General features: G+C 38.5%; 1 protein-coding gene across 4 annotated transcripts; it reads right to left on the bottom strand.

Moving 5' to 3' along the window:
- Positions 1-980: 980 nt before the first annotated feature.
- On the bottom strand, positions 981-11,307 carry LOC137274236 (uncharacterized). 4 transcript variants are annotated; one of them, XR_010956174.1, is made up of 5 exons: positions 11,194-11,307; positions 8,309-8,357; positions 7,007-7,318; positions 2,667-5,436; positions 981-2,253 (listed from the first exon to the last, which is right to left on the bottom strand). XR_010956174.1 is itself a non-coding variant. In XM_067807302.1 (4 exons), the coding sequence occupies exons 2-4, from the start codon at positions 8,313-8,315 to the stop codon at positions 2,912-2,914; spliced, it is 2,844 nt and encodes a 947-aa protein (XP_067663403.1). In that variant the 5' UTR covers positions 8,316-8,357; positions 11,194-11,307; the 3' UTR covers positions 981-2,911. The 4 variants fall into 4 exon arrangements, 2 of the variants coding, with proteins under 2 accessions (XP_067663403.1, XP_067663402.1); XR_010956173.1 differs by lacking the exon at positions 11,194-11,307 and adding an exon at positions 9,533-9,619; XM_067807302.1 differs by having other exon boundaries at positions 981-5,436.
- Positions 11,308-12,398: the final 1,091 nt, after the last annotated feature.

Genomic DNA, 12,398 nt, shown 5'->3' with positions numbered 1-12,398 from the left:
AGATACAGATACCATTCACGAGTGACATAAATATGGTATTACACAAGACAAAAATTAGTATTTTATCTATTACTCCCCCAACATTAGCAAAATAATACCAAGCAAAGTAATTTTTTCCTAAGCTAAGAATTCAAGGAGAGTGATGACTCTTAGCTTTCCATGCGTCAAGCAAGGTCTAAAGCTATTTTGACAGAGGCATTAGCATTATGATGTCATAACTGTAAATCATACATATGGCATCACACGATGTTATTACACAGTCTGTAATAACTTTATGAAATTATTAAACAGTGATATCTTCAATGGGTGAATAATAAAATAGTATTCGAAGCAGAATTTGACACAACTGACTGCATGGTTGGTAGCCACCACTTTCCTCCACTGGCCGTAGATAAAAATTAATTGTATTCATTTGTGACCATCAGATATCTTTTTTAGAAATGATAGAAAAATATGATTTTTTTAAAATCTATTTTAGTAAGCTGGAAAACTAACAGTGCCAGCAATACATTCATAAGTGTCGATGAAAGAGTCATGTACAACAAATATATATCAATTGATAGTAACTGCAAGCTCTAAGCTCAAAATGGACAATGTAGCATGGTATTTGTTGTTTCCCAGCCTGATGCTTGAGAAGAAAAGGATACAAGGAGTGGTCAACTCTGGAGATTGTATACCTTTCCTCTATGTTGAACAGTGGCATGTCACTCGTGAGCTAGCACTATAAAACAACTCCAGAACAAGTAGCTACACATACACTTGAGCATATCACTATGCAAGTGCAATCATCTTGAATGTCAAATTAAATCTAAGTTCACCTAACTGTCTAATTTCATTGTAATGAGCATTAAACTGTCTGTGATAATACGGTTCAAAGTCATGATCAAAATAATTGCACTTGCATAGTCCCATGCTTACTACACCAACTACATACAATGTATGCCACGTAAATACATAATGAAAAAAGCCAAATATTTATGTTTTCTTCAGCAAAAACACAATGTCTCAAACATGACCACAAAGAGCTCAGCCTCTTTGGTTTGAGAGAGCTACCTGGATGTCCAGATATAATAGCCAAGATACAATAACATTAAAAGATATACTAAATAATGATTTTACGCACAAAACCAATACAATCTATGCTCACTTTGAAACATAACATTTGAACAAACAACTTTTTATGTAAACTGTCCATGACATGTGGTGTTCAACTTCTCTTTCTGTCTTGAGTCACATCAATTTCTTGATTATTGATATCTCCATTTGAATAATTCTGTTTCTCAATACTGATATTACAGTTTCTTTAGTCGAAGTAATGGAATGACTGCTTCAGTTTGCATTACACATATCTTTGTGTCTTGCGACAGCATGTTCTCCACTTTTACATAATGATATCACATATATTTGCAGTAATCATTTCTCGGCTCCTCCATTCTGACATGATATCACATCTATTTGCAGTAATCATTTCTCAGCTCCAATTTGACATAATATCACATCTATTTGCAGTAATCATTTCTCAGCTCCAATTTGACATAATGATATCACATCTATTTGCAGTAATCATTTCTCAGCTCCAATTTGACATAATGATATCACATCTATTTGCAGTAATCATTTCTCAGCTCCAATTTGACAATGATATCACATATATTTGCAGTAATCATTTCTCGGCTCCTCCATTTTGACATGATATCACATCTATTTGCAGTAATCATTTCAATGCTCCTCAACTTTCACATAATGATATCATATCTATTTTCAGTAATCATTTCACCACTCCTCCACTCTGACATAATGATACCACTACACAAGTGTCACCTAGTGCTTCTTCAAGTCCATGACCCCTGTCTTTTTTCCATCTTGTCTCCCTCCAGAAAAAAGTACAGACGTGATCCAGACTGGCAGATTTCGTCATCGCGTCTCCAGCCAAGATACCCTATACTCTAGAACAACTGACTTCGGTTGTTTAAGCACCCTTCTAACTGTTTGCCCTTCACTTTGGCATTCGATGCAGAATATTGCAACTAGACCCTAGGTCAGTCCCATATTAATCTAAGTGGTATAGATCCTTAAAGGTATATGCTAGCAGAACAGTAAACAACAAACAGCAACAATCACTGAAACATCATAAAAAACATCTGAAAGACATTATTTTCCAAAGGAGACCTATTTTGTTGAAAATTCAATTTTCAGTGTTGCATTTCAAGGTCTTAGTGTGAACAAATATTTGTTCTCTTTTCACTAAACCATCTTAAAATTCCAGAAGCAAGAGTGCAATTTGTTTATGCAAAACAGGAAATACTCATGTAAATTGACAGCTGGTTATTTCTTTTTGAGATACCACCACCAATAATTTGTTTGAAAGATAAATGCCATATGACACCACAAATTCCACAAATATTACCAACATACTACATGAAATAGTGGTCCATTTAACACAACAGGGCTTGCTATGTGTTTATCAAAGTCTGACAAAAAAAACAACAGCTAATTATTGAAGGATCCATATTTTAAGAGTGCTAACTACAGAGAATGTATGACTGACATAGAATACTACAATGAATCCGAACACTTGGTATATATTTGCCATAGTGACTGAAGTCGTAAATAGGTAGAGATCCTGTTTGACAGTCTGTTATCAATGATGTTAGGATCATTCTGACAAACTCCTCCTGGCTCAATCAGGAGTCTTCATGACAGTCTGTTATCAATGATGTTAGGATCATTCTGACAAACTCCTTCTCCTGGCTCCATCTGGACTCTTCATGACAGTCTGATATCAATGATGTTAGGATCATTCTGACAAACACCTTCTCCTGGCTCCATCAGGGGCCTTCATACTCCTAGGCTCCATGCTTGGCTTCATGTAAGCTGGCCTGAATACCTCTGGGGTTTCTGACACCATGGTTTAGGGGTAGTCATGCCTTAATCTATAATGCCGTCTCAAGTGTCGGGGCAGATGAGACAGAGGACCATAATCATCATCATCATCATCATAATCATGATACCCATAGCGACCATATCCATAAGGTCTTTCCATTTCTGGTAGGATTCTTGGAATACTCATCCCGGATCTTTCCATCAAGTAATGCATAACATCCCCATGAGATGAAACTGCTGAGAGGTTGAGAGGAAGCATTCCATTACAGTCCCGAGCATTCATATCGGCCCCCATGTCCAAGAGTTTCTTAACAAGGTCAAGGTTGCCATTCTTTGCAGCTATGTGTAATGGAGTTTCTCCTGTATTGGAACTCTTGTTAACACTTACGCCAGTCTCCAACAAAAGGTCAATAAGGTCACGGTCACAGTTGTTGACTGCCTCGTGAAGAGGAGCAATACCACTCATGGTATAGACGTAGGCATGGGCACCTTTGTCTAACAGATATTCAGCAGACTGTGTATCCCCGAGGTAGAATGCTTCATGCAGTGGTGTCCAACCATCTCGTCCCTTCCCGTTCACATCTGCTCCTTTCTCAATCAGCATCTTCACCATTTCTGTGTCTGTGTTGGCAACTGCCACTTGCAATAGAGGTCTTTCATCATCTGCAGGAATATTTACGTCTGCTCCTTTCTCTAAAAGCAGCTTGGCTGCATCCGTCTTCTTGTAGTAGACAGCATCATGGATTGGTGTTTTGCCCAATTTTGTTTTTGCATTAACATCAGCTCCATGTTCTAACAGATGCTTCACTACCTCTACCTCATTTTTGCATACAGCAAGATGGAGGGCAGTTTCTCCCAGTTCAGTAGTGGCATTCACTTCTGCTCCCTTCCCCAGAATTAGTTTCATTGCTGGACCATTGTTGCCCAGAGCAGCAAAATGTATAGGCTGGGCTTTGTTTTCAAGGAGGAGGCTGAATTCATAATTAAGGATCTTATCAGCATCTTGTACTGATGCTGTGGAACTGACTGGTACTAATGCATTCAAAAGTGCAGACAATCCTGTTGTTGGTTTGGGAGGCTCCGGTTCACCTTTAGGCCGATATTGCATTGATACGATCTCCGTAACACCGCCTCTGTAACAACAAGCCAACAAAGCAAGGATCCGTTGTTCCGCAGAACCCAAACCATCATCTGCCATGCGAGTCAAAGATTCCTTTTCAACAAATCCTTTTACCACCAAGTCTCTTCCATACCATGCAGTCCAGAACAGGAAGGAGAGTCCATTTTCATCTCTTGCTCGATATACTGCTTCCAGGTTGCCAAGACGATCAAGATACTCAAAGAAATGTTTTACAAATTTCTCATCTGTGAAGGTTTGATGCATGCTTGCAGTCCTGATTTTCCCTTGTAAGATGTCAAACACTAACCTACGAGCTAGGATGTCAAACTTGAGAGTGTAGACGTTGAATGTACACTCATGCATGCCCTCACCATACAGTCCAGATCGGACAAATTCCATGAAGATCTCAGGACTGGCCATCTCTATAACCATTTGTGCGTTACCATGGGAAAACTGCCTCAGTACATGCTCCGTTATACGGTGATGAATCATACGATAGCTATCAGTCTGTATCGGTAATAGGAAAACTCCAGACAAAACCCGTGCAGCCTCTTGTAGGATCCAGAGTTCAAGGTCATCCACTGGGGCCTTCAGTGTCCTCAGAATCTTCTTAAGATTTTCCCACATTTCTTGGTCTAGTTCCGACACCTCTTTCCCTTTAAGATTTATCATCCCGCCATTCAAGGCAGCACACACCAGCACGCCAAACACAGTCTTGTCATAGTTGTCAACCTTCTCGATTTCTTGGGGAATATATTTAGAGGGATCATTGAAGAACACTCTTCCTAAATTCCTAAATGTTTTGCTGATGCTATACAATCTACAGCAAAGGGGGTATCCTGAATATGAGCTATATGCCATCATGCCAGCAGAATCACCATAGGATAAATAGCCAGCATTACTACGAAGAATGTCTGCCCGCTCTTCTGGCTGAAGACCTAGCCCATCAGCTGATATATCAACCATATGACAGTCTTGGAACACCTTCTGTCCATGAAGATACTGCTGGACCTTTTCGTACAGATGACGCCCACAAGTTATGACCAGCCTCAGCTTTGACGTGCCAGCCCTCACAACAAACTGCATCATATCGAGGTAGTCCACCCATAACTCAATTTTGGACAGATTGACGGTGTGGGTTCCAAAAATATCATCTACAATAATAATCTGAAATGATGTTGGGTCTACTTTCTCTTTGAACTCAGCTGGGGATTTGATGTATAAAATTTCATACCTAGGCCCTGAGCTGCTCATGTGGCTGTTATAATCTTCAGCTAAATATTTGGCGCATGTTGTCTTCCCCTCACCTGGGTATCCCAGAATGACGACCACATGGTGAAAGTCAAGAACTTTTCGTATAGCTGTATATGCTTTTGTCTTCTTGAATACACTCTCCTCTGTTTTATGGTTTTTACAAAACACGGTTCTCCATTCTGAATAACAGAAAAAAACGACTTACTGAATACATGGAATATGATTAAATGTTTTTTGTGACACACTGGGAGTTAACATAGACTTTTACATCATCCTCTACATCTGCAGTGTTTGAATTCCATTAAACTTACATATGGACCTATTCTTTTGAGTGCAAATAAGAGGCCAGTGATTTTGATTAACATTTTACCGACCAATCAAACTTTAAAATATTTCAAAGTGTCAGAAAGTTAACTCGTATATTACCCCAAAACCAGAACCCCCAATGTTTTAATGGACATGACTACATCCTTTCCATCAAAAATATGTTTGAGGGCTTTCTATTCAATTCTCAATTTCTCAAAATACACTTTTCACAAACCTAATCATAATTAATGAGACTGGTTGTCATGTCGTCATATCACCATATCACCAACTCAACACTGAACCTGATTTTTAAACTGCATTTTGATTGGTTCATTACTTCCGCGTGCATTCTCTTCCCATAGAGGTTACTCCTGTCATATCTTCCTGTGTAACCTCTGTTCTAATACGGTCCTTTAATGTTGCGAGTGTTCTGAATTTGTGATTGGTTGCAATCAGATTTAGTTGTGCAATAAGTGACATTATTTCAAATGTGATCATTCGCAAAGCCTCAGCACTTTCAATATACTTTGTGAAAACTAGAACCTCTTCCCCAGCACACACAAAACTTTCATCTACACAGAACCCAGTCATGTAATTGTGGATCAATGGCATCTCCAACCCTCACTGACAAGCTAGCCATTAAATGTCTGAAGTATCACATCAACAAAAACATCCTATCCATTGATTCCTGCACTCTATATTGCACTGGTTTCTGCTTTTCAAATAAATACGAAATTCCAAATCTATCCTTTGCACATTGTATGGTGGCTGTCATATTGGATCAAGTCAATGTAACATGTGATTGCATTGGATAGACAAAAGGGAGATAATTTGGGTTGCAATTTGTTTCTACTATGGGACTTTACAAGAAGCTGGAAATATAGCCACACTAGAACAGGTTACGGTGGAAGATATAATAGAAGGTACCTCTGTGGGAAGAGAATGCTAGAAGTATAGCAGCTCAAATCAACAAACGGAAATCAAGGGTGGGTAATTTTGAGATAACAAATGTAAATGGATCCAGAGGTTATTGCTGTTTTAATGAAAATCAGTTCCAATTTTTCATGTGCTGGTAATTTAGCCACTAATTATGCTGATACTGCTCAGAATTTTTATTTCCATGATTCACTAAACATAGATCTATCAGACAGATACTTTGTGACAATCTTTCTATCATCCAGAAATGAATGTTACTTCTGACAGTTACTTCTGAGAAATTTGCAACTACAGATGACACAACTTTATGGCTGATCATCTTCTTTATTTTAACAATGGCGATGTTTTGGTAAAGGTTCTTATATCGTTTTCAAACATATCAGTATAAGAACTTATACGGAAACCTTGCCATTGTTAAAATGGAGAAGCTGATCATCAACCATGTTGTGACACCTCTATACCAGCAACTTCCAGAACGCCACTCTAACAAAAAGAATATCAACTTACGTTCTAGGGATTTATTTTCAAGAAAAGGGAATTTTTTCTTCAAGGCCTCCATCTTTTTCCTCTTCGCTTCTGCTTCTCTCTTCTTTCTCTCCTTCTCTGCTCTCCTCTGCTGACGACGTTCTTCTTGCTGCTGGTGGATGTCAACAAAGGCACCCTGAGCTTGACCTTGGTTTTGTCCATGGCTTGACACTCTGATGCTACAGTTTTGTAGATAGGCCAAGTTAACATTCAGAATGCTGGACAGGTTCCTCAAGGCACTGGGGTCATATCTGCCATCATCATTGATGATGTATATATTAGATATTGGTGGACCTGGAATAAAAACGTAAGATTTAAAGTATCTTGTCCTCGAAATCTAAGAATGATGTACTACTCAAAAAGATAAAGACCACTCTGATTCTCTTATATAAGGAGCGAGTGAGTTTAGTTTTACACCACACTCAGCAATATTCCAGCTATTTGGCGGCCATAGAGATTCGTTTGTTAATGCCACTATATTCCAGCTATATGGCGATGGTTTGTATATAATCATGACTGGACCAGACAATCCAGTGATCTACAGCATGAACATCTATCTGCGCAAATTGGGAACCTATGACATGTGCCAACCAAGTCTGCAAGTCTGACCACTCGATCCCATTAGTCGCCTTTTACAACAAGCACAGTCACCTTTTATACTTATACTAGGAGGTGCGGTGAGGTAGTCTAGTGTATACAGCATGCACTCATAACACTGAAGACCCAGGTCAGATTCTCCACATGGGTACAATGTGTGAAGCCAAGTTCTGGTGTTTGCTGCCATGAAATTGCTAAAACTGGTCTAAAACCATACTCACTCACTCACTTTCATAATACTACAGTGCATTATCAAGGGTTCTAAACAAAGTAAGTGTCATGGCAGACTATTTTGAAAAAAACATATATTTTAGTAAGTAAGAATGGAAGTCTATCATAACCCTGTGGTTGAAACTTAAATATTTGAGGAGGAATCCCTAGATCCAAAAACTATAGCAGAAATTCTTAATTCAAACACACAACAAAGTTTTCATAGTAAGATCACACAAAGATATTTTCAGTGAAATATTTCTTTGAGGCTATTTGTCTATCATAGTTTTACAGCCGAAATTATATAAAAATGTAAACCAATAATGAGTGAGAATGAAGTACTTATCTTTAAATATCAATGTCTGGATTGATGCTGCATTAAAACCCCTCATTTCAAGCAGGGGTGATTATTAAGATCTGAAATCTCTGATTTACTAAACAAACCTTAAGGAACCATAAAAATATGTATTTGCTCACCTGCCATTGTGTTGTATGACTGAGTCTTAGCTGTCAGCTAGATTCAGATCTGAAACAGAAATATCCTTCCTCTATTTTCCTGTGATAAAATTATAGGTTTTATAGTTATTACATTATTTGGGCTCCTGCTAAAATAATCCATTTAACAACGACGATATCATTACACAGCCCAATAAGGCATTATTGGTAATCAAAATTCTAAATTCCTGCACCATTATGAAATAAGGCTTTAGTTCAATGACAACTCAAAACCTTTTGTCAAGCTCCTGAACAAAAGAGTTAATAGGAAACAAACAAGGATGTTAGCATTCTAATGCTACATTTAACACAGAGAATGATTCTGAAAATGTCTAATTGTGGAACAATTATGTCTGTTATACTATCAATCTTTCAAGTTCTTGTTTTCCCAAACAATGTATATTAAATAAGCAAAATTGTGTGTATTTAGTATAAAATAAGCTCTATTCTATTGATAACAGGAGGAAAACAAATCAAACAAATCTCAGGGGGCAAACATGCATCATACATAATTAGCCCAAAACATCATGTTTTAAGTCTTTAATTTCCTGTGACAAGCATTACGGTTGTGGTTCAACAGGGAAGCTGAAGTCAGGATCTTAATACTCAATCTAAGGTGGAAACTTCATCAAATCTAGAGAGCCTAACATGGGCTTTTTACATCTGTGGTTTTAAACCATACACTGTCATAGCAGGAAGTATATGCAACGTATCTGATCAATACAGACAGCTGGGTAACACTGTCCCTAACAATTTGAATTTGTTGTCGCTTTGGCACGGTTCCTTTTTTCAAATTCTCCGATCTTAGCAAACCGAAAGTAGGAATACTTAGATTCCATAATATGGCATAAATATCACCATCAAAGAGGCCATGTTTAGGTCGAAACTATCTAAAGTGCACCCGTTATCGCAGAATATCGGCAATCATTGAAACAGTGACATTGGCTGTAAACATAATTTGTAATGGGTATTTAATGTACTTCTGTCTTCTACAGAGCCAAAGTTGGCAGAAGTCTGTGGAACGCCCTCATACAGTCATATGTCATGATATGGACGTAGTTATAAGGTTTACAAGAAGAAACGACCTGTTATATTGACAGGAAGACACTCAATTTTGGTGGCGTATGGGAGATATAAAGGTTGTAGTATATCCTGGTACAGCAATCGCTGGGAATATATAGAATTATGTGGAGAAAATCGTCTCACCTATCGAATCTCGTCAGTCGCCATTCCAAATGCACCAGTTTTGTGTAATGACGATAGGGAAACTACGCTCTGGGGAATCCCCTTATCGATTGACTGGTTACCGTCTACTGAGGTCGAACGCGCACTCCGACTACAAAGTTTGTTTTGTTAATCTCCTTGGCAGTTGGTCAGATAAGCTGGGCCCCGTCTCGCATATCTCAATACCGCGCGCGCGCAAAGGGAACCGGGAACCAGCTTATTGTGTAGACTGGTTTCCTGGTATGCATGAATTGAAGATCAAACCATATTGTGTGTAGGGGAAACACTTGACAGAGCATAGTTAACAACTCGATATCGATGTAAGCCTACTGCTCGGGTCTCGGTGGGAGAATTACTGGTCTCATTGATAGTATGCGCAGTCACCTATCAATTGTTATGCAAAGAAGGAGCCCAGTTTAACCGGAATCTGTACGCACCAATTAAGCGTGATGTTTAGCGTTACTTCTGTTCCGATCCGAGATTACACGACCTTTTCGTAATCAGTAACATACACCCACACAGAGTAACTAACACACACGCACGCACACACACACACACGGTAATAAATAAACCAGCAAATACCTTTACATAAACATACGGAATCACTGCTAATCCACCTTCAACCGTTACACTCCTATTACCTTCGACGGCAAACATACCGGGCTTCATATTTCTCATAGGATGCCTAGGGCAAAATATCACTTTGTCACGGTAACGTGACGTCATGAACAATACCATGACGTCACGATCCTTCTCATGGCGTAAACATAGTATGGCATGGACACTCATATACTATCCTCTATTCATTACCTACGACATATTGGGCTTCATATTTTTATACGATGCCCTAGAGCAAAATATCATTTTCTCACAGTGACGTGACGTCATTAATGGTGCTAGGACGTTGCGTTCTACATGCAGCGACGGCGGGTAGCCAGCCCACGTTAGAAAGATTTGGCGTGTGTGTGTTTACCGTGTTTAGGCATATATAACGATATAACGAGGACAGCTATATTGGTATTTTTTTTCTTATTGATATTTCATCAGTGTGTCAATGAATAAATAGATCACTATTCATAATTCAAAATTTACATATATCCTTAACTAAGTTTGTCCAGTATATATAAATCCCATATTTCATGGCATTAGCTAAAGGTGTCATAGGTATCAGACATTAAAGATCTATGTTATTGTATTTACTTATGGTTCAAACATTTGCAAATTATCAAAAAAGAAAATATGTTACTGTGTGTCTGACCGTATCTGCGGTGAAAAGTGACCGTGAGAGAGAGATTTATAAATTCTTTATGTTGAACATGATGTTAGTACATTATGCCCGTTTTGTCCAACATATTGATAACACGAACTTTTACGTTCATATGCTATATGTGATGATTTATCTTTTCGAATAAGAAGAATATTCTGAAGTATAGAAATTAAGAAATAGTAATTTGTAGTGTATAATTAATAATAACTTTTAATCCACTGGCGAAAATGTAAAAAAATTCACACATACAGATGACTAACTCTGTCATAGGAATTCGGTATACGATCGGTATACGGAGTGAATAAGTCATATGCAATGTATTTAACCAGAATCAATATCCTAAAATGTAAAACCAGAATGTGCAATCAGTGCTTACCATTCACAGCTGCAACTGAGAGAGTCGCTTTAACTTGACATGCATCTACCGAGGACAGAGAAGCTCCGATGAAATGCCCAGCAATTTTCCGATCAGGGGATTTCCCTTGAGCATGCGCAGATCGACATGCAGAGATATAAACCGCGCGGATTGCAAGGATCTTTATTATGGAGGAAGCGGTCGCTCTACTCTGAGAAACACTCTGTTCAGTATGTTCAACAGTAGGCCTGTTGTATGTAAGCAATAATAATTAATGCATAGGTGGACACGTAAACACAGTGCAAAGAGACTGAGCAAACACGTATACCTGCCACGTCTACAAGGGTTAGCAATTTTATACAATTTTGGGGAACGTTTTCCTCATTGTACTTCCTTATAATTAACTGTAATTTCGACGTGATTATCTGATATATACAGAAACTGGATATTTATAGTGCCCCTGAAATTTTCAGATTCTTAATATAAACCGTACATACACACATACATGCATACATACACACACATGGAATGTAACACATTCATGGAAGAAAATATGGTGAACCATGTCTCAGCTCGACGAAGCCAAAGGAAACTGGATCGTCGAACTTGGTAATCATTAGCTTGCGAGAAAGGACGGACGCACGCAGGCATGCACTCACTTTGTTGGTTATGTATTCCAAGTGTGTGTGCGTGCGCGAAGATCCAGGTTAGAATTGATCACCAGTAACCCATGTTTGTCGTAAGAGGCAACTAATGGTATTGGGTAATCAGAAAAGCTGTCTTGGTTGAATTATGTAGAATGATTTTCATGATGTCATTCACTGGATTGCCTGGTCCGCCGCCATCTAGTTGGAATATTGGTGAGTGCGGCGTAAAACTGAGTGCGGTTTCTCGAATATGCATCCGAAATACATGCAAAAGGGGAACTCGGAAACACAACGCAGTCTTTCTGCCTGTTTTTTTATTTTTCCATTTAAAAAGATGTAAAATGGAATTTCAGGCCTGATCATTTTTCAAAAGGAGAGAGCATGAAAAAAATAATAAGGTACAAGAATGGGTAATCGGAAAATATGATACAGTCTTTAGACTAATGTCCACTAAGCTCCACTCCACCACAGTCCACCACACCACACCAATGAAAATATTATAATCGGATTCTCCTAAACGCCTTCGGACTCGTACATTTTATCTTTGGAACTGGATAATTTGAGATAACGAAATGTCAC

This window comes from Haliotis asinina, chromosome 2 (genome assembly GCF_037392515.1).
Source record: "Haliotis asinina isolate JCU_RB_2024 chromosome 2, JCU_Hal_asi_v2, whole genome shotgun sequence".
NCBI lineage: Eukaryota > Metazoa > Mollusca > Gastropoda > Lepetellida > Haliotidae > Haliotis > Haliotis asinina.
Note: the sequence above shows the minus strand (reverse complement) of the source record. Positions and strands in the feature narration are given on the sequence as shown.